Source organism: Passer montanus, unplaced genomic scaffold (assembly GCF_014805655.1).
Source record: "Passer montanus isolate IOZ18808 unplaced genomic scaffold, ASM1480565v1 scaffold41, whole genome shotgun sequence".
NCBI classification, from domain to species: Eukaryota; Metazoa; Chordata; class Aves; order Passeriformes; family Passeridae; genus Passer; species Passer montanus.
In genome coordinates, this window is record NW_024368930.1 from 201137 (window position 1) to 224872 (window position 23736).

Consider the following 23736-nt stretch of genomic DNA (forward strand, 5'->3'; position numbering starts at 1 on the left):
GTTTTCAGTACCTTTGCAGTGAGAATGAAGCAACCTTTCGGTTCCACAATTTTCTCCAGGACAAAGGATTTGATTCCTGCACTGCTAACATATTCATATACCACTCCGTGCTCCAGGTGGGTGTTATCCACAGTCAGGCTGATGAGAGGGGTTTCTTCACCAATGACCAGTGGAGAAATAACAGTCTGTGGTGTCTGGGCTGGAATCAAAGTAAGTCATTAGAGGTGTCTGGCAGTACATGTGAACACAGGCCTGCCCAGGCAAGAGAAACCTGCTGAGAAGAATATTGAATGCAGAGACACAACCTTTGGCTCAAAGAATGTCTTGAACTATGTGCTGCTGGAGACTGAGAATATTCTTAGGAAGACATTTGCTGTTGGCCAGTGACAGGGTTTTACACATGCTCCAATCCCCATTCTGATGTTCTTCCATGTATGTGTGCACATATCCACGCTCAGGACACTACTTTTAGTTCTGTTCACGGATCCTAGCAGAAGCTTATAAGGAAAAGGAAGTATGTTAATCTCTGAGTCCTGTTGCCTGCAATAACTCTCTGGAAGACTGGGATGTAAGGCAGGGATGTGGTGAGGAGAAAACATTTTTTACACAAAGCAGTTCTATTGTCACTAGAGACCACAATCAAGTTACAGTAAAATTGAGATTTGCCAGGGAAGTTGCTCACACACTTCTATCAGGGTGCTCCAGCTGTTCCACTGCTGGAACACTCTGAGACCGTGAAATTACCAGCATCACCAGACCTTGCATGGGATCCACACAGACGTGCATCTGTTCCTGGAGAAGTTGCCAATGCCATTCAGAGAGTCCAGGCTCAGTCCTTTGGATTATATTTTGCTTTAGTAGTCTCCTTTAACATCTACTTTTCTGAATAAGCCCTCAACATGAAAGCAGACCTGTTTTTTGAGCTATGCTTTCAGAAGTTGAAGGAAATACACCCACACCTTTTCCTGAAACAGTGGCAACATGCCTTCAAGATTTGCTCCAGATCAAAGTAATTAAACATCCTAATCTTTAATCAAAAATAACAGAAAATACAGATTATTCTAGGTGGAGTTACTTGCAAACGTTCCCTCTCCATCAGTTACTGCCCATAAATGCATGGTTTGCAGGGGCTACCAAAGGATTCTAAAAATGCTGAATCTTTTAATTCCCATAACTGGCTGTCTTGTAGAGAAGACAGAGTCATAGGGACATGATTTCTATGTGCATCTCAATATTTTATTCCCCTGAATAAACTGTAGCAAAGAAATATGTCCTCTGGCAGACCTCATTCAATTACAAAGCTTTGCTAAGACATAAGATATTCTACAATAATATTTATTCTTTACATTTCTACTGCGGTTTTCCTTCTGAAAGCCCCTGAATTGTCCCTAGGTTTTCTTCCCCCATGAGAATCTTTACCTGATTCCTGTTGGCTGCTTTGAAGGGCTTCCAATTCTGCATGTCCTTCTAGTGCAGAGTTGTCTCTGCTGGAGCCCAGGCGACTGCCACTCAAACATGCAGGGGATGCTGCTTGCTGAACTCTGTCCTCTTCAGCATCTTCATGTGTTCTGTACACCCACTGGTACAATCCCTTTCAAGAGATATAGGCTTCAGCTAGGACCTCAAAATGCCCAATCTCCAAATATCTGGACTACAGAGGTGAATCTAGCAATCAATTCTGTATCTTCTAAGTAGGCTGAAATACCAACATTACCCCAGTTTTTCTCTGAACTTCAGAGAACATAAAATTTAGATCAATAGCTGGGTAAACTTCCATGGTTAGTAACAATTTTCAGTACTGTATGCATGAAATGGCTTTCATATTATTTGTAGGTGTTTTGCAACTATGGGCAAATGGAATCAGGTCCCCTCAGTGATAGCAGGACCCTGGCATAAAAGCAAATGAGTCATAACAAACGTGTAGTTGTTCTTTTTCTGAATATTTAGTGAGCATAAAAACACAGGACTAGAGGAGGGCAGAAGAAAGGCAAGAATTAATGTACTTTCTTTGAGGTTGTGCATTCATACCAGTGCTTCCTGCTGTCTGGTCCTATAGGCTGTGAAGTGTTCCAGAACTTCCTTGTAATTTCCATGTGTTGCATTATTCCCATTAACTTTCAAAATACATTGCCCTGGATGAAGGCCTACGGCTGCAGCCTCAGAACCTGAAAAATAACAGGAGAGAAGTTAAACAGAAATGCCACCTGCCTATGCACGAGAATACTGGAAAGTTTGCAAAAGCTTTCTAGTTAGAAAAAGTAAGAGCTGGGTCAGACCTGTCATGCCTTTGCTACTACTCAGAAAGCTTTGTTGTGTAAGGATAACATAATGTGTCTATCCTTCATGTTTTCAGCGGTGCTGGGAAAAACAGCAATCTCCTAGATCTAATTGCATTCATGCTAGAAATGGACATTTCTGTGGGAAACTGTTTGGGATTCTTATATGGTTCTCTTTTAGCCTTATGGTTACATTAGCTGCAGTCTTGCTTAAGTACAAACTGTTGTATTTGTTCCAGCCTCTTGCACCTGGGAAGACAGAACACTTGCATGTTACACAATTTGCTACACAAAAAGACTATGATGTCAAATGTAACTTGTCTTTTCCAGGCAAAATCCCAGAAAAGGATAATCTTCCTAGCTGCAACTTCCAGCTTGCACTCCAAACAGTGAAAAAGCGGTTGTAGGTGCTGCTATAAAATGGTGTAATAAATGCAAGTCCCTGGGAACACCATCTGTGGGCACTGCCTAAGCTAACTGCACTCAGCTGGAGACACACATTTGTTCTGAAGACTGGTGTATGTCTAAAAGGTTGTATTTTCTGCATCTGCTTAACATAAAGGTAAATCTATGCTTTGCTTGTAGCTCAGTTAAATATGTCAGGCACAGAAGTAGTAAATATCTCTGTCAACTTGTGTTTTCTCATTTTTAAAATATCAAGGCGAGCAGTTTGCCTCTGCCTTACACTGGCAATTTGTAGTAATACATGCCTGTGTAAAGGGAGAAGTAGTCTTCAAGTCTTATGTCATACTTTGTGATGTTATGACTTGTCTACTAACCTGCTGTTCCTACAGCACCTTCAGAACCCAGACCCAAATTGTGGATGACTACAGGTAAAAATATTGAGGAAGCAACAGACAGCATGACGCCTTTAACTTTTTCTCAACCATCTCAGTTTTAAGGGTTTTTTCCCCCTGTGGCTGTTAAGCTTTACCTTAGTAGCCTCAAGGTCACTAAGCAAGTCCATTCCCAGCTTGCAAGAGCTAAAGTGATAATGCCTTCTAGAGAGTCCATGGTACTGTGCATTGCAGCATTCAAGTTTCTTCTACTGTGGAGTTAAATTATTCCTTGTATTGTGTTGATGGGATTAGAGACCCAACATTCATAAGAATGATACTGTTTGTCTTAGAATCTATTTAGGTGATAAGCAGTTTGAGGCAGGAAATCTCACACTGTTCTATGGTTATATGAGTGTGATTTTGTCTGTCACAGATTCCTGTCACTATGGTCACCAAACGTATCAGAATTTGTACAGAACAAGGTAGACAATGAAACCTGGATATTTGTTGAAAAATATATATATATATATATACACACATACATACACACACTTTATATGCACACGTCTATCTATTCAGCTGTACTCCCAACTTTACTGTACCACAGAGTTTCTACTTACCTCTTCCTACTGCGTGAACATATGGTGGTGCTGCTCCCCGGATCTGAAAGCAAAGTGCTTCAGGACAATCTGGGATTTTAATAATCCTGCAGATAAATAATGGAGAAGAGAAAGTATGGTTTTAATTTAGGCTGCCAGAGTTCTGGGCAGTTCTTAACAGCATCTTTCCTTAGCATTCACAACTGGGTTTGGATGAAAGTAAGCATCCATAGTGTTTACAAATAAATAAAAAATAAACAGACCTGAAGGAATATACTCCATCTTGAATCTCCAAGGCAGATGGGAGATTCTACTTGTTAATTAAAATTTGAGATTTCTTAATTTTTACATTTATAAGTGAATAAACATTTGATAGAAACTTTCTAAGGCATTTATATTCACTTCCATTTCTGCACAAACTTCAGTGCAGCTGTGCTGACCTATATCAGCAGAGGTATTTTTTTCCCACTAAAAATTAAATAAAAAACCAAAACAGACTGAACAAGACATTCTGGACTAGAATTCAGCAACAAATGTTCACTGAGACATTGAGTTCTATTCAGGCACATTCTGGGAATACAGAATCTAACAATACACAAGACACTAAGAGGGCCAACTCTCATTATAAGAAACACTAACAGACTGAAAAACTGTAAGGGCTGATATTGTTAGAGTCATCCAAAAATAAGCCTAGCTCCAATGAGTGGAAATTGTTTTCCTATACACAAAATAGAGTATGAGGAGCTTCACACCTGAGAAAAAATGACAATCCTTGCAATTCAATTTTGTTTGTAGACAAGGAAGCCAAAAGTCAGCTGCAGTATAAGGAGAAGACATGCCAACCTCTCCTAGCAGCCCAAGGGTCATCACTAAAAACAAGCCATGACTCTTGTACCTCTCATTTCTGTCATGTTTTCCTATTGAGTGGCTTCTGCACAGCAAAGTGTTTACACAGGTTTCACTACAACTGTAGAAGTACTAATTAGTAACTGACATTTCTCAATAATCTTTTCTCTCTGCCCATCTTGGCACTTACTCCTTTGATTTGGTGGCTACCAGAAGCCTAAGTGGCCTTCGTGAGCAGAAGGACTGGGATAAGATGGTTTCCACTTCAGCAAACGGGCGTAGGAATACTAAATCCTCATTGATGGAATAGATTTTTCTTCCTGCTTGCAGGCCAGCCATCTGCAAAGGAACAAATACCACTGAGCGCTTTGGATCACTGGCAGCAACTCTGAAAGCTCAGGCTTCAATGTTCAACTGTTCCCTACTTATGGACATTTCTTGAATTACTTTCACTTGGAAGACCCTATAAATAGTGTTGGCTCATCAAGTCATTTGCCACTCTCCCTTAAAATTTTCTGCACTTACAGAAAACAAAAATATTTTGCCAATATCCTTAGAAATATACCACTCTACAGATGCATCTCCGTTTGCAATGGATAAATCTTACTACTTTTCTGCTACAAATTTTAAAGGGACTATTAAAATAGGAGATTATAAAAAAACCAAGGGATTGGGGGACACAACTGAAAGCTAGGGCCCCATAATAGACTGGCTGTGATATCCAGTGAGACGCAGAAGTGTGACTTCCCACACCTTGGGCACAGGAGCTGTGGACAATTTTCAGCCATCAGCCTTGAGTAACCAACCTATATCCAGTCACGTCAGTAAATGCAACCTGGTTTGAAGTGGTGATACGAACTGTCTCTGCTTTAAGTGAGCTTATTCATTTTAAGCTTTATAGCCTAAAAAAACATTAGATTTTGTCTTTAATCCCTAGGTTTTGCACCTAACTTTAGTTATTTCGCAATGACCACAGATGCAATGACAAGACTGAGATCCCCTACTGTGCCCACCGGACAATAGCCTCAAACATACCCCTTGATGATCTCTACCAGTTAAAATGCAACATAGCAACATTTGGACTAGGTGTTAGATATCAAGGAACCAACCACTAAAAAATTATTAAACCTTCCAGATTATAATTACTTCATATACCTTCAAGGTTCAGCAGTTGAGTTTCCTTCTAAATGTGGCAAACCCTTTCCTGTTCTGCCTGGAATCCATTGACAAGTTTCTTGACTTGAAAAAGGAGGTCCACACAGCACTACTCTCACATAGACTCTGGCTCAGGAAGATGCAGATTTAGTTCTTTGCTGGACTAGTATTATTAGATCAAGTTCAAAAGGTGGGCTCATGGTCAAAGATTATCTTGAAAGATCAAGAAAAAGATTCCTTAGAAAAAGGTGTGCTGCCGTTTTCCTCAAACACAACAGATCTGCAGGCTATTCCCCAAGCTTCCAGCCAAAAAAAGGGCAGAGGATTATCCGGCAGGCAATAATTCATAGCTTACGTTTAGATTAATAACATTTTTGGCCAACCTATGTTGATTTTGAGCACTAGATAAAGCATAGGTTTGGTTTCTTTGGTGACCATAAACCAAAAGAGAATCAGGAATACTGAAATAATTTCATTCTAACACTCAACTTCAGTTCAAAATTCCTTCCCGTGTGACATTTTCGACTTGCTAAAACCAATCTGTCCACTTCAGCTATTTCCATTACGCAAGTCTTCCAGGAGTTATATGTAATGCAAAGGAGTAACCAACAAATTTTAATGCTGACATTCAAAAATTCTGCAGTAGTTGTCCAGGGCTTTTAATTAGAAACTCTGTCCGGTGTGCCACTATTTACTGTGAAACCCTTGACAAGTCATTTAGTCCTCTCCTACCTTCAGCAATGTATCTGTGCCTTACTTTGGTAAATGGAAGATCACACTGTGTGATCCACATAAGAATTCTGTAGGGCTAAGTGGGTGATTAAGCAATACTCATTTCCTAAGACATTTGGGCCATCTATGTGCTTCAAAGAAACGAAGCTAATATATTCTGTAGAACTCCTAAAAATATCATAGAGAGAAATTACTACATGCTTTTTAAGGGAAAAACACATATCTAAAAATAGTTTTCATTCACATAAACCCGTTTCCCCATTAACATCTTTGCTATCCCAAAAGATTACTACTTTCCTTCCCTCCTTAAATTAAAGTTGCTAAGGAACCTGAGGTAAGCTATCATCACACAGATACTGCTCTCATCCTATCACTTACCAATAATTCAAGTCCTCCAGTAATGCCAAAACACTTATCAATTTACAGAAACAGCTTATTACCAGGAATTGTAGAAGACAGCCATCTTCTATTAGCTGCCTTTAAAGGAAACAGATTTTAAAAGGATGGTTTGTAACTTTTCTAAGTATTGAAACATTCTTAGATACCAAAATACGAATGTGAGGTCCTACCTCGGCAGAAGACTCTCGTCGAACTGACTTCACCACAATTGCTTTGTTCTTTTCTTCTATGTCAAATCCATAGTCATCCTCTTCTGGTAAAATCTTAAACAGAGCACAATATTTACACATATTTATGCTTCATAAATACAGAGTTCACAGAAAAGGTGAAGACTGGAGATGAGAAATTAGACTTTTCATTGCAAGCCACAACCTATCTGGACTTCTGTCTTAAGATGGAAAGGGACTACCAGATCATTTGGTCTGACTGCCTACAAAACATGAGCCATAAAGTTTCATCTTAGTTGTTTCTGCATTGAGCCCTTAATATATATTAAAGGAGATTTTACAGAGTTACTCAGGTATGATCTGCAGTCTTTAAGAAGTGAAGAATCTGTTCCCACCCTTGAGAGTTTTTTGCAGTGGTTCATCAACTCTTCTTTTAGAAACTGGATTTGACTTTTAACTCGTAGCCCTTCATCCTTCAATAGATCTTTCACTTTTGTATTACAGAATTCGTCATTATTCAGTATTTTCCACTGGTGAATGTACTACAGATTGAGTGAAGTCATTTGTTTATTTTTCAGAATACATCCCACCTACCTGATAATGAAGATCTGAGTGCTTCTCAGCTACCAGTTTCACACAAATTGCAGATCTCAGGCCTACCTTTCATAGATCTAACTACACACTACATAATTCTACAGCATAATAGCAGTCTGATGGCTGAAATTCTATCTAATGAGAGGACAATTCCTGGCATCCGTAAGTCCTTCCTCTAGAGACAGGCACATAGGCTTTGTGTAAGGGAAAAAACAGCAACTCCATACCTTGTGCTCAGTTTGTACCTTACATGGTAGACAGAAGCCTTCATTATTCTTGCTCCTGAATTTCTGCTTCCTCTTGTTTGCACTGAGGTCACACAGGCTCACCTTATACATATTCTTTAAAATCATATCAATAATGACAAATATACATTTCATTCATCCTTTTCTAGTGGTTTATTAACAATAAGGAAAAAGCTTAACAACTCACTTCACATTACAGAAAAATAAACCAAGCCTAGCCACTGATAAATGGACAAGTGGAAAATCTAACTGATAAATAACTTGCATTTGAGTAAACATTATATATTTGAGAGCCATCTGATAAAACAGAACTGAAGAAAAATAAAGCTAGTCAACCTAGCATGCCATGGGGGAAAACAAGTTACTTAGAATTGTTTCCTTGCTTCTGATGATTTTTGTACTATTCTAAAATACTGTCCTTTTCCCCTTAAAGTCAATTCCATCAGATTATAAATGTCCTTTTATAGAAAATCACCTTGGGGGGTGGGGGGGGGGGGGGGGGGGGGGGGGAAGTCAAGAACCAGAACAATTCTGTCCTGCAGGAGCCATACAGTCAAGTTAAAATAATGTATAACAAAATATCTGGGGAAAAGTCCTTATCAGGTGATGTTCACATTAGAGGATGCACAAGAAAGTGAAAAGACTGGAACTAGATCTTGTTTGAATCATGTTTTTCCAGACTTTGTTCCTTGGCATTTTTAACAAGTATTTGCCAAGGTTTCTGTTGTTTTGTTTTCAAAGGCAAACTCTCCTGTGATAGAGCAAACTTAGATTAAGGGGATGGGGAAACTTATCCACTAAACAACTAAGATTTTGTGGCAGTAGGAAAGCATATTTCAAAAGCCAGTGCTGAGGAAATTCCAATAAACCTCCTGTGGTGGGAATCAGAGGATGGGAAAGATTAATGCCCTATCATGAGTGTAGAGGCAAGCAGTGATGTTCCACAGATAGCAAAGCCTCAGGATTACAGCTGCTCCTAACTGCTAAACACAGGATAAAGCAGAAGTCAGGCACAATTGTTTCGTGGATAAGTGTGATGAATTTACTGTACTGCTTTTGCAGGGTCTTCACAAGTCCCTTCACTCAAGTAACTGTTAATTTATGCATGCAAAAGAAAGCAGCTCATGACTTAAGCATGACTACTACAGATTTGACACAAATCTGTGCCCTCTAAGTAGGAGATTTTCCCTCATCATGTGCTCTTCATTTGTTTTCTGTTTGAGACAGGACTGCATTTTGACAGAGGGTGAGTGATGCACTTCAGGACTACAACAGCAGCATTCATATGGCTTAGAGAATGATGCCCTGAAATATCTGAGTTTTTATCAGTCTTTTTAACTTGCATCTAAATTCATCCCACATATAAGCATGTTTGAATTCAAACTGGGCTTACACTTGATGGCAGATCTCTTCCAAGAGAGTAGAGTACTTTTTCCTCCACCATGTCCACCCTGTGATACCTGCTAAAACATATCCAGCTCCCAGCTCCCTTACACTCTTGCAAGGGTTTCTTGGGAATAGAAAGGGCTTGAGCCATGCATTGGAAACAGGTGGGCACTTCCATGCATTTGCACCTGTGTGAACTGTGCATCCAAAACTCCCAATACAGCAGCATGGTCACAAGCTCCAGAAAGGGGCCTCCAATGTAAGGATTTCCAGTGCTCCTAGAGTAAATTATGCAGTCTGCCTAACTGAAAAGTCAGAGGTACAGAAGTTGGAGGTATAAAGCAAAGCAGATCAAGAATTAGTAGCATTTATGCAGTGAAGAAAAACCTAGCTACACATGCAACTGCCCATTTTAATTCTACTCTTTCATTATTCTGCTCTATTATAAAACAATACCATTTTAGCAGAAACATCAAGGTTTATACATTCACATATTTCTTACCAGAAGATTCTTTCCCAGGATATTTTCCACGAGTTTGAAGTCATTACGTAATTGTTTGCTCTTGGAACTGGTACCCTCCATCTCCTCATCAGCATAAAAGCGGAAATATAAGGATTCATCCTTAAATTCACTTTTCTCCAGGACTGGAAATTATAAATGAAATACATACATTCATTTACATGGACCAAAAAAAGAGAGAAACAGAGAAGAAAGTTAAAGGTAATTCTAAATATTTCCCCCATCTTTACAGAACACAGACCAGATGAATCTCTATCAGTCAGTTCCTCAGCTCTGTATTTTTAAGCTAATTCTGTATTTAGGACAAGAATTTTCTTCACAGTGCATAGTAGCTCATGACATGATGTGACCTCCCTGGCATGCAGAATTTATATAAAATCCAAAAGATCTTCTTGGAAGGAAGATGCTACTCAAAACCTCATGCTCCTTTCCTACATCCAAATGAATATAAGAAAACTATAAAAGGAGCACAGAGGGGTAAAGGGGCTGCTAAAGCATGTAAGGTGTCCACATAGATGAAGGCTCAACTAAAAAAAAAATAACTGAGAAGGAAATGACATCTACAAAATTCTAGAAGACATGAAAAAGTTCCTTACTAGTTTTTCAAATACGAGACGTGGGGCCTTCAAATAAAAGCATCAAGTGATGAGCAACTCCTACATTCAACATGTACTTATGCAAAGGCCTTCCTTGACAATAAATGGCAATAAATGCCATAAGTTTGCATGGGCTCAGAACAGACCAAATTCTTTTAAAAACAACTATTCTTACATTAACTAAAAATGAATTTTAATTTTTAAAGTAAATTTTTAAAGTAAGAAAGTTCTCCATTAGTTATTTACAATAATCTGCTCTCAGAAACACTATTCAAAATACAGTGAGCAAATGTTTTCTATGACTAAAACTGCATGTTTCATTTGACAAAATATGTTTACTCTTAGGACTTGTATGTTCTATTTCATACTGATACAGATGTGATTTGTTTACTTCCCCTGTTTGAGGATGGATGAGGTCTAACTTGGCAATTTGGCACTTCAGATTTGGATGCCTCAGCACTGAGGAATGTGTTTGTTATCCAAGAGGCAAGAACTAGGCAATTTTACTTAAAAGCTGGTATTTTTTGGTGATATTTCAGGACAGCACTTGGCTTGTGCATTGCTCACATGGCTCTGGAAGAGATGCAGTGAAAAAACACGCTCCTTCTAGCTTGTCTAATCCCTTCAGTGCTACCCATAACTATCAGCAAGTGGCTTCCTTTGGGAAGGCACCAGGCTTTACCATGTATTAGCTCGAGGACTGTGTTCTAGAAGGATGTGTAGGAATGCCTGCAAATTTTGTACACAGCATGTATGACACAGTCCAGAATAGCTAATCTGACTGAAATAAGAGCTCATCTCATTTGCTGGGGAAAGCAAAATTGATGCATTACCATGATGCATGAAGCCGTTATTGCAGAGTCCCACGCCCAGTGCGACAGCTTCCTCCCGAGTCTGACAGTCTCCCTAGAAAAACGAGACTACCGTTACACCTCAGGCCATTTTCTAAGACAATTTATTCCCTCTTCCCCACCAGAGCTTGCAGCTCTGAAATTAGCAGGATGATCTGCGTAGGGAACAATAATAAGCCATTAAAACAGGTATCCCATTGCCCAAACACTTTTCATTCCTCCAGACAGCATCTCTCCCTCCTACAGGAACCAGAGGATCAAGGACCGGCACTGGGGAAAGACACCATATTATCTCAATGTGAAGACATTTTATTTGAAATCAGAGTGTTGGACTTCAGGACCCATTAGTCACAGACAATAAAACTCCTCCTTTGAAGCTGAGAGATCCTATTCATATTCAGCTCAAGGGAGAAAAAGCTAAGTATGTGAACTCTACAGGTCAGACAGGTTAAAACTACAGTGGCAGTTTGCTTACACAGCAGATTACAAAGGCTTCTGTTTCTCACCACCTGAAGCCTTGAGTGTAGTCATTCAAAACAGGTATCAAAGGTGACTTGTAAATTTACAGACTTCCCTGAAATAGCAGCCTAAAGCTTTATATCTACAAGTCAGTTAAATACCTAGAAATGCCTAGTTTTCTCAATATATCTGCTAATTTGCAGCCACAAGTGAAGACTTTACAAACTTGGTTGCACTTTTTAGGCAGACAAGTAAGTTTTAAATAGTGCTGCTAAAAATCAGAAGGCACTACTAGTCTTACAAAGATTGTCAACACTGGTCCCTTGATGTGAGATGAGCAAAGGGACACAGGGGAAGCTGGTGTCTGCTATCTCAGTGAGAGCAGCTCCTCAGCTCATTCCAGCAGGGAGGGCACCTGCTGCTTTGGCAACAGAAGCAATTTCAGTGTATTACTTTCAGTCCTATTTAACAAGAAGCTGTGTCCTACACAAGTATTACTTACACCTTTTCTCCCCTCCACCTGAAGAACTAGATACCCAAAAGCTCTCACAGCAGCCGTAGCGTAGTGTACCGACTTTGTTTTAAGCAAAAACAAAGTGCTTCAAGCACCCTCTGATCTTGCCAGCAGAACATTAGTCCAACTTCAAATACCACCAAGGAGAGCAGTAGTTATTTGCCAAGCAAATGCTGGCAAAGCCCATCACTGTGGTGTATCAGCATTATTTAAAGACGGGATCAGCTCTGGCCAATCCACAGCATACTAGCTTTTGTTGAAGAGGTTGAGAGCAGAACAGACACAACATTTACAAATTAAGAACTAAATACTGTTATCTTGGTAGAAAAGGCATCAAGGCAGTTCTGAAATAATTGCATGACCATGTCATCACACAAGGAAAGCCAAGAAAACAGCTTTAAGAAACCAAAAGTTTAACTTTTATTATGAACTAATTTCAAGTCTTCACAAGTCTTCTCTCATTTTCAACATCCTGTCATGAGACTGCTCAACGCTCACATTGTGTTATTTTATAGGATAAATGGGTAGTTTATTTTACAGAGACTGGGATTTAAAAATCCCAATTTATTCTTTCAGCTGTAAATAAACTGGAGGAGAAATACCTTCTAATATTACCATCTTAAAACTTTAGCAGTCTATGTTTGTCCTAGGCAACAAAATCTTTGCACAGGAAGGGTCTAAACTAGATTTGGCTACTCCTGATGATGTTACCTTGGCGTCAAAACATTCCCCTAGCAAAAGAGCATTCTCTAATTAGAAAATATAGCTTTAATTCTTTCAGCTCACGAAGTACTGCTAAATGTTATGTAGGTATTTCTCCAAATACAATAAGGGCAGTAATGAAAATCTTCAGAAAATAGAGCCATTTACAATGATCAATCTTGACAAAATGCATCTCAACCTTTTCACACAGAAACTAGATGTGAAACTTGATACACTAGTTTTGACATGCTAACTTAGGTTTATTCCATACAGTCTCTCCATTTGAGTCATCAGAATTACAGAAACAGTTTGCAGTCAGTACCATAGTGAAGAAACATGTCCAGAGCACATTTCTATTACTCTTATTACTACTGCCACCATTACAATTATTATTGTTGCTGTCTAGTTTTGGTAATGATGTGATGTCTAAAGCCCTAATCATGGTGGTTGGTTGCTTTGGGATGTGTAAACCCAGCAAAATTAAGATGGTCTCAGACCAAGACTGTTTACAGCTCCCTGGGAGGAGGAAAGAAAGCAGATACACACAGGTAAGAGCAGCAACCAAACCACTTTTAAATTTTCCACTGATAAATTGTAAAAGGGAAGTTTTAGGATTATGAAGTGCTTCTTAGCAAAGAGAGTATCTTAAAACTTTTCTTACCTGTGCAATAAGCCAGTCCACTAGTTTACTTGCAGGGATTACTGATTTGTATGTCTTTAGGTGGTAGTCACGGTCTCTAATTAAGAAAGAATTCAGGGAAATTCAGGACCAAAAGGTATACATATCTTTTACATTCTAAACCTATATATATACTGTTGTGACTTACTACTAATAAGCAGCCATCTTTTCTCTGTATAAAGTTTTAAACTTCTCTAGCAGCTTCAATTAGGAAGATACTTCAAATCAACACAAAGCAGTGTTACTTAAAATTTCTCTAGATGTTGTTTCAAGCCATCTTCAGGGAGCTCACATTCCCATCAGAGGCAGCCAGAAGATTCTTTTCACAGATGTCCTAAGCTGCTGCTGTAACTCAGGTTAGAATACTGCCACCAGCAGTCCCACTAAAAATCACACTTTCTGGCTGGAAATCATCCAAAATCCATTGATGTCCAGCTTACATCTTTTGGCTCAGTACGAGTACCATCCATAAGCTTCAATAATTCTTCTCTAGCATTTATCTATTAATGCATTCATAGACGGGGACTCTACACATTCCCCCTGTGCCTCCTTTTAGTGAGGCTCATGGAATTAGGCAGCTTTTAGTCTATTTTGTCAAGAGAGATTTTCCACACTTGTTCAGATTTCATTTCCTTTAGCAGAATAACACATAATAGCCAGACACAAATATAATATGCAGTATTCCTTAATGGAATTAGATAATCTCAGTCATTGTAAATAGGAAGGGTTGTGTTTAGTTGTTGTAACACAACTGGCACCAGCCCTTGCAGAGCACTGTTCCTGCAAGAAGGAAAAGGAACCATACTGTAACTTGATGCTTTTTGCAGTTTTCTTCAATTTCTCTTCTCAGAGCCATGGAGATAATTGATGGCTTTAGCCTTCTGTGAAATATTTCTAAAGAATTTTGATACAGATACAAGAGGCATATGTGGCTCAGGACATTGGGCTCTAACACCTCTCACCTCCAAGGTCACTGGACTTAATCCAGTTTGGAATATCATAAAAGCAATTTTAAGGCTTTTTACTGGCCCATGTGAAATAAGTTTCATGGTCTTGATCCAGTTCCTAGTTCCACATCACAAAAGACACTACCACAATTAATTTGCATTAATTGGCTCCCTCTCATTGAGAGTCTCAGCAGAGAGGCCAAATCCTGAATGGATATGAAGAATTAATTCCTCTCTCACCCTTGGGGTGGTCCTTGTGTTTGAAGCTTGAGCTCAACTGGCACGACTGTAGAAGGAAGCACAGCCACTGGGGCTGTTTTACAGTCTGGATGGATCCATGAGGCAGGCCAAGACAAGACTTTATTCTTCAGTTCTGTCACATCAGCCTCTTTCATTAGCACCACACTATCCAATACTGCCTTTTTCCTAAAAATCAAATATCCAAACACCATCTAAAACCTGTCCTACCCAAACCTGTTCCTTTTACTAATCATCTACAGATATAAATATGTTGTGACTGACTGTTGAAAATAAATGCAGCAGAAATGTCTGTGTGTTTGCAGAATGCAGGGTGTGAGAAATTGAAAAGAAAAGTGGGACTTTCAGAGCTTGGGAAAAAACCAACAAAACATGACAGCATTTCCAGTAATGTGTCCCCAGGAAAAAAGCTTTCCTCATAGTGCTTATGCACAGTTTTCAACTTGTCTCCCAGTAATGTGCTAAACACAGCACAAATCTGTAGGAGTTTTCTGGGCAGATTTCCCCTCTCACATTCTCATCCTGGGGAAATGTACTTTTGAAATGTCAGCATAATAAATGAAAACATAAAAACATTGAGCACTAATGAGTAGGGAGTTCCAGACGAGAAGTAACTCTCAAATCTTTCCTGGAGATGCTGACAGTTTTGATAAGGTGCTATCAATTTTGGTCCAAGGCCCAGTCTTTCCCTGCTTACGGGTCAGTGCTGGTCAGAATCAATTTTAATTCACTCTCTTTTCTCCCCATTTCAATCTGCCCTGAAGAGGAGCAGAACATGAAACACAGAACGTTATCCAGAACCATGAGCCTCAGGTGAACAGTCAAATACAGAGGTGGGAACCACAGAAATTTGGCAGAACCTTGCTGCCTCACAGAAACTAGAGGAATAGAATATCCTCACAGGGTCTAGCCCAGCAATGCACTGACATACTGTCCATCACATACATACGTGGGAATAAGTTCTCTCACCTCACAATTTCTCAGAAATACATCAGAGATACATTCAAAATTTTCAAAATGCTTTACTTTTTATACTTCAATCCCCAAAGTAGCATGATTTGTTTCCAGCGGTGTACATCGTCTTGCCCTCAAAGTGACAGGGTGTCAAGATTTTACTTGAGGAAAAATATAAAGGCAAAGACTACTAGAAACTCCAGGCTTCCAGGGAATAAAACTAAGTAGAATTGTATCTCTGAGGTTGTCAATAAAACAGTTTTGAGTTTGTGATTCCTCCAGATCCCCGTGGCACATGTATCTGCTACTCCAAGCAGCTTTGCCAATTTTCTAGAAGGAAGGTAGTGCCAGAAAAGGCAGCTAGAGTGAAGGGATCAGCAGTCCTAAGATGCCAGATACAGCAGTGATCCAAAGGCACAGCACAGAGCAATGGCAACAAACTTGGCAAAAGCTATCTTCCTTAGGCTAAGGTGAGGCTTGTCAGAGGCAAAAACTCATGATAAGAAGACAAAACAATGACAGCCTGAGAGATTAGGTTTTCTAACATGGCTATAAAAGGAAGAAGGAAAAGAAAGGCAGGAAGAAGAGCCTAAACATACTGAGAATTAAATCCATTCAGAAGGATCCTAAAACTTTGGAGAGTCTGGTACCTTTCATTGATTATATACAGTTTGTGTTCATGATGTCACTAGCACAGATCAATCCTGATATGAGAAGCTATCCTAATAGCTTCTCCAGCTGGGAAGCTATTACAAAAATAGCACATTGACAAAATACCACAAGATGGGCCTGTGGGAGTTATTTTGTCGTTGTTGACTCCCTAAAGCATTAGAGTAAATCCACTTCAGTTTGTGGGTACCCTGAGGTCAGGGACATTTTTTGAACTTCACTTCCCATCATTTCTACTCTGCATATGAATTGCCATCTTCAGGGATGAAAAGTCTACGTGCAAATACATATGTGCATCTACAGAATCATTTTGTCTGCCACTGGCAGCATCATGCTTTCCTGCTCTCTCCACACCTTTTGGGCTAAGTGAAATCTGTGTCATAGTAGAACAGTTATTCTGGGAAAAAAACCCAGAGTTCTAATGGTGCAAATTTATTACTTATAAACTGTAACTATCATTGCAGCTCCTTTTAGCATGACAGTGGCATCTCCCAGTGAAAATTCAGTTGTACAATTCATGGACAAGAGGTCACTTTTGTTGAATTTGGGAATCCAGCCATCTCCACTAGATGTTTTTTGGTTTTTTTCTCATCAGTTTTTTATTTGTAAAAAAATTAAGTTCTCCTAAGTGAAAATGCCTAATCTTCCATGCAGTTGTAGAACAACTACAGAGTTCAAGGTGGTTTCCATTATAGGCCAGAAATGTTCATCTGATGTCACAGTAAGGTAAACAACATCTGAACATCATCTCCTGGGTTCTGGGAACAGTTACCTAGCACTTGCAGACTATCTCAATTCTTCAGCAGTAATTTATACAGAACCAGATTCTTAGGATTCCACACAAAACTTTCAGGGTTTCTTTAAATTACAGCTTCAGCTTTTGTTCTGCTTCAGACTGGCTTTTGTTTGTTTAGGATGCTCTGAATGACAGAATCCTAGAACCACACTGGAATCTGTTTACAACACTTCAGCATCTGCTGACATTTTCTATAACCCAAATAATACAGCAACTACAATCCCCACCACATGGGGCACCACATCTGCCCTGAATCAGAGCCACTGTAACCATACTCAGCTGCTCGCTCTCCCTGAATCCCCAGTTCCAACACCCTCTAGCGGCAACACTGCAACTACAGATCTAAGCTGTGGAGATGCAAGAGCAGCAGAAGAGCCAAGAAAATTCAGAAAATTATTGCTTATAGTAAGAAACAAGAAAGATTTCAATAGTAGCGTCATGCTTTTAACAAAGCCAGATAATAAATACAAAGGGATCACGACGGGGAGCTTACTTGACCACTGGAGTATACAGGCAGTGCAGTCGGCAGTACAGCCTCACCCCCTGAAGAATGGAAGATGCAGAGTGTTAACAGCTTTTTCCTTTTCAAAGAAACACTGACTAGCTAATGCTAACAAAACCTGGACACTGATGTCTCTCCTCAGCTGGAATTTTTTATTTATTTATTAAGATTGATATTCAAAACAGTTCCTTTAGCCTCTCTGTCAAACATTTTTTCTTCCTTCCTGGCTTCCAACAGCCAGAAATCTCTTTTCACTTCTAATCACCTCCATTCCAACATTTTCTCCATTAATTCTTCCTCACAATTAACCCATTAACCAATGTCCATAAGAAAAAAATCAAATTTATTAAAAGGTATGTGGACAAATATGGGATCAACAGAACTCATTTTACTAACACTTATTAGGAACAGTTAAATATTGATCTCTTCTATCCCTCTGAACCATAATGCCCAGATTTGCAGGAGACATGTTACCACCGACTGTTTTAAAACCTTTTGTTACTCTACTGGGATTGCAATCAGCAGTCTCGGGTGCAGTCACAACTGTATTGGTGTTCATTGCTAAACTATGCTTCCTCTCCCTAATGTGAATATCTCCTGTGGCATTAGGATGGATAGCTCAATACAACACAGATCAACAGCAATGGCAATCTCCCACACAGCAGGTCAATGACATTCAGAGGGAGAGCAAACTTCTTGATGCAAATCACAAGGTTCCAGCTAAGAATGATAACACAAACCTTGGACACGATGTCTTCCAATTCACTTCTTGGCTTGTATGTTCCATCATCATAGCGAAATCTGTACATCACCTGCTCATTCTTAAACTGGTGCTTATCTGAAACTAAAACGTCAGCATGATAATTTAAATTGGTTTTTTTCCCCACCATGTTCTTTATAGGCCATTTGGTAAAAATTGGATTTTTGAAAATTTTACATCAGATTCAGTTTATGTAAGTCTTTGGAAACAGTCCTAGTGAAGGGAATTGGGAACATCTGACCTTTCTTGACGAGTTTTGAACAAAATGTTGCAAATTCCTACAATAGTTATCACAGCACTTACAGCCATTTTTGCAGTTGCCCAAAACCCTACAACTCCAAAAGCAGAAGCATGCTGGTGGCAGGAACTACAGCTGCCAGAGGCATTCTTCTGTCAAGGTTCTTATAGTTACCAGTGAGTTCCTTCTAAAAATTAGACTGGGTTTTTTTTCACCCAGAAAAGCCATTCCACAGTACAACAGTTAAAATCTTATTAGGCAATGCTATCTGCTGATGGGCTTCAAAGGTGAGGAGACAAAAGATGTATCAATGTAATCAAGAGCCATTTCAAAAGAAGCAATGGCCAAAGTCAGAAAATAGTTTAAAAACATACTCAGATTCAGATTTATCCAATGCATCAGACTAGAAGATGGTTGAAGTCTACATCCAATCACATGTAGGTTTATCCAGTCTCTATTCCAAGGCAAACTATTTCCACAGAAGGTAGAGGTGGGAAACCCTCATCCTGAAGATGGTAGTTTAGTAACTAGTAGAAGTAATTTGTTTTACTGAGTAGAAAATAAGTGGCAATTCTAAGTGTCAATAAAAGTGTCAAGAACTGAGCAAATTAAAACACAGTACTAGAGTATCCTGTAGATTTTACAGTATGTAGCAGAGAAATGCCATTGTTCCCACCCTGTTTTAATGGAAGACAGGTCCAACAATAAAGAGGAGGAGGAAATCTGGAGAACAGGTAAGGTAGGGTAGCTGAGTCACTGCAGTCTTCCCTGCCTTTGCCAACATCCCAAAACCACGACCAGATCTCAGTGCCGGAGCACTCCTGAATATTTCGGATGCACAACAAATATGTTGCAGAGAAATCAAGCAACTGCAGACACAAACATTTTCTGGATACCAAACATGATCTCTTTTCATGGCATAAATTTGCCCAGTCATTAATCCCAAAAATCACTAAACATTTTGAGGATTTGATGGGTATGGCAGCAGAAAGTATTTGAACATCATGTGAACAGCTTCAGTAAGTTTCCCACCCTTATTTCCAGGGCATTACTGAAATCTGATATCTTTTTATGACACGGCACACTCACCATGATGAATAATTCCATTTTCCAATAGTGCCTGTCCCAGGTTGACCCCTTCCTCTGGTTTGCTTATCTCTCCAATCTCAGTGAGCCAGGATACAAACTCGCTGCAAAGGGGAGCAGAACACACACAGTTAGCTCCAAGTGGCAGCAGGCACTTGCCTCTGTGAGTCATCAGCCAACCACAGCAGACTCTCCTTGAAGCAAGTGTGAAAACTCTTCTAAGCAATGGCACCTCTACCCAGTGGCTTAATTTCCTGCATTCCTGGAGGAAATGCTCTGCAGAAGATTTAGCCTCTTCCCATCATTGCCCTAAGCTAACAGTGTGCACACAAAAGGAAAGACTACGTGGCTGTATCTATAAGGATAATGCAAATCCTTATAGAGCGATCCAGACATCCATGGGGGAAAATACTAGCAAGCAAGATTAACTGAGGACCCTAAACCAAGTTCAACAGTAGGGTATCCTCCCTTTCCAGCTACTTCTTCCCAAGTTACCTATCCAAATAGTGTTCATGATTTGACTTAATTACACATGCTTATCTTCCTTCACTGGGTCTGATTTCTGTCCCCAGCTCCACAGTGTAATTGGATTGGCTTTAATGCAATCACATTAGGACTTAGGACAGAAGACTCAACCTACTGAATTCAAGCAGTACAGAGCAGTAACAGATAGCACGAGTCCTACTGACAGGTTAAGTTAAGGTCATTTTCAGGAGGTGGTGCCTGGCAGATTACATACAGCATGCTTCTAATTTATGCACAGAAGATGCTAAGTCTCATCTGCTGCTCATGCAGCACTAAACAAAACCTCTCTGTTGAGGGGCAGAGCTGCACATATAGGCAGAATAAAAGCAAAAAACCAGATAGATATGTAGGACGCTATTCATTAGAAAGGAAGTGCAAAAAAGCAGCCATAGCAAGCCTGATGAATCCAGCTCTGTCAGAGCCCCAGAGGACTGAGCTCTTTGCCAGGTTAATTAACAATTATGCTAGAAATGTGTTACAGTCATGGAGAAGAACAAAAGGAATATATGAAAGTAGAGCAACTTATGGGAAATGTGAGTTCAATAAAACACTTGGGTGATTGCCAATGTGCAGAAGGTTGCTGTTTAACAAAGCCAGTATCCATGTCTCCACCTGTGGGCTTTAACTCACGTATTTTTAATCTCTTTGTATTTATCAGCACTGACTGCTCTAAGCTATAGGAATTATTTGCATTTTGCCTTTAGAATAACAAAACAATTTCAGGACTCAAAACTTTGGTTTGCTGAGGGGCTACTCTGTAGCTGTCATAGTATAGAAAAAGCAGCAGAATCTATTCAACTATGCCAGGAGATTCCCATGGAAACCAGTAGAGGTTTGCGAAGTCCCTAAAACCAGATTAGTGGCACTGGTGAGGTCGCACCTTGAGCGCTGTGTCCAGTTCTGGCCCCTCAGTTTGGGAAGGACATTGAGATGCTTGAGTGCATCCAGAGGAGGCAATGAGGCTGGAGAGGGGTTGGGAACACGAACCCTGTGAGGAACCACTGAGGGAGCTGGGGGTATTTAGCCGGGAGAAAAGAAGACTCAGGGGTGACCTTATCACTCTCTACAGCTTCCTGAAAGGTGGCTGTGGTCAGGTGGGGTTGGTCTCTTTCACCAGGCAGCACTGACAGAACCAGAGGACACAGTCTCAAGCTGCATCAAGGGAAATATAGGCTGGATACTAGGAAAAAGTTTTTCACTGAAAGAGTGATAAAATTCTGGAATGGTCTGCCAAGGGAGGTGGTGGAGTCACCACCCCTGGATGTGTTTAAAAGAAGACTGGATGTGACACTGGGTGCCATGGTTTAGTTGAGGTGCTGGGACTCAACGATCTTTAAGGTCTCTTCCAACCTGGTCATTCTGTGAATTCTGAGAATAGTGATGAGTCAGGCTATCTCCTAAGTAAGAATGATCCTCCACCCTCACTACTGAGGACATAAGGCTGGCCTGTTGTGCAGGGCCCCACCATAGACCTGCTGCCAGGGACTGCACCCATGGGAAGCACGCCAGGGAGAGGCCCCATTGCTCCGGAGTTCCCCATCAAGAGCAATGGTTCTATGGCACTTTATAGCACTTAAATGGTTGCCTAAAACTTCAGTGGAAGCTACCCTCTTACCTCTCCTGCTTCTTTCATTTGGATCTGTCTCTGGAGCTTATGTGGATTGTAAATGTAACACTGATATGGTGAGCTGAAACAGGAAAACAATTGAATGCTACCCTCACAGCTGTGAAGCTTCCCAATCATGGGATGGTTTTCTTAAGAGCTGCTTTAAGATTTCTATAACATTTGATTCAGAAGCAAAATCAGTAATCATTTGATTTGAAGGCTTTATAAGCCATGAAAAGTGCATGATCCAAAAATATTCCAAGGGTTCTTAAGGAATATGCTAGACTGTTTCTAAAAAGTTGTCAACTTAAGAGTGGATGGCAAAGCTTGATTTGTTTCCTCATCCTGTCTGAAGCAGCTCTCCAGGATAACTGAGAGTACCCTCACTTCCCAGTGTTATGCTCGGTTCTCATCCGACATCCAGGTCAGGACACCATCTCCCAGCTACACCGTGGAAATTAAAGGACCTGGAACAATTGTGTTTCTACACAAGAAATACACAGGAAAATCCAACCCATCCAGGACTGCACAATCTGATCACATATGGCTGAAATCTCCTGAGGTTAGCAGATGCTCTCTCTTACACACTCAAGGTCTGGCAGTGCTGAAAAGAAGCACGGCCAGCATATCATTTACACACAGTGACACAAACACACATCATTCCAACTGTATCACCGGCTACTTGCCTAAATGCCACAAAGAGTGATCAGGAAAATAGATTTCCAGTCAAGCCAGTCAGTTGCTGAAGTTAAGTTCAATAAACAGCCTTATAAATAAATGTATATGATATCACCAAAAAGATTTGGATTAGATCATGCTGTTTTCCCCAAAGAAACATTTTATCTCCTGAATTATGAGATGCTGATATTCACACACCAAGAGAAAAATTATTTTTGTGGCCTTTGTGTTGCTCTCAGCTGCATATAACAAAGAACCACTAAATACATCTCAGCACAATCATCAGTGACTCCCAGAGGCAGGAGTATCTGCAAAAATAAACAGGTCACAGCCAATAAGCATTGTTTAGGGAAAACCCTGGAAATGATACAAAATCTGCCAGTCATGACTGGAATGTACTGAGTGAGCTGCACTCAGCAGAGTTTCCCAGGACTATACCAACAAGTGAATGCAGAAAAGATATCAGCAGAGTTATTTGCTGTGGAAACAACTAGATCATTAGGAGAAAGAATCCTTTTGTAAGAGATCAGGATACTTGGAGGTATCTCAGTCTGGGCTCAGTTAGCCATTAGCAAAGGTAGGTCAAGTCCTCACTACTGGAGTGTCAGGTGGCTGTCAAACTCAGCAAGCAACTGCTGTCAAACTCAGCAAGCAAACTGAGGGCATTGAGCAGGACAGACTGTAAGCAAACAGACTTTTCAAAAGGAAAAATACTAACAAGAAATCCTGGATAGGACTTGAAACTAAGCATAATATCAGGGAGCCCACAATAGACTCATACATAACAGCAATGGAAGAAGGTGTGTTTCTGACCTTGTACTTCTTTTAGCATGAAAAATAAGAACTGCCAATTATCAGATCTAAAGTTTCAGTTTTAATGCAACAAGATCAACTGGGGGTGGGGGGAAGGGGGTGGAGGATGTGTCTGAAGAAGAAAAACCAACTACTGCTTCAATATAAAGAATTTTTTTTCTAGCTGAAGTATCACCAACCTATGCTACCAGCCTGCCTTCCGCCAGGCAGAAAGACACTTCCACCCTTGTGCACGGGCAATGCTGCTGCAAACTGCTGTTACAGAGACCAGAGAGGGAAGGGAAATGAATGCATAACTGCCTCAGAACTTTTCTTCTTCCCACAGCTGATCGTATCAGTCATTAACAGCTGAGGCAGAAAAGTCTTCTTAGGTCAGCTACTGAGTTCTGTGCCCTGCAGGACACG

General features: G+C 40.1%; 1 protein-coding gene across 3 annotated transcripts in view; it reads right to left on the minus strand.

Moving 5' to 3' along the window:
- PREX1 (phosphatidylinositol-3,4,5-trisphosphate dependent Rac exchange factor 1) overlaps positions 1–23736 on the minus strand; it is a 118852-nt gene that overhangs the window by 22517 nt on the left and 72599 nt on the right. For all 3 annotated transcript variants that reach the window (XM_039719264.1, XM_039719266.1, XM_039719265.1), the window contains exons 11-22: positions 19713–19813; positions 18366–18469; positions 17617–17666; positions 13482–13557; positions 11128–11200; positions 9681–9823; positions 6957–7049; positions 4691–4839; positions 3676–3761; positions 2029–2165; positions 1420–1591; positions 12–199 (exon numbers count right to left, since the gene is read on the minus strand). In XM_039719264.1, the coding sequence (XP_039575198.1) occupies positions 12–199; positions 1420–1591; positions 2029–2165; positions 3676–3761; positions 4691–4839; positions 6957–7049; positions 9681–9823; positions 11128–11200; positions 13482–13557; positions 17617–17666; positions 18366–18469; positions 19713–19813 (1372 nt within the window). The remainder of the gene's footprint in view (positions 1–11; positions 200–1419; positions 1592–2028; positions 2166–3675; positions 3762–4690; positions 4840–6956; positions 7050–9680; positions 9824–11127; positions 11201–13481; positions 13558–17616; positions 17667–18365; positions 18470–19712; positions 19814–23736) is intronic.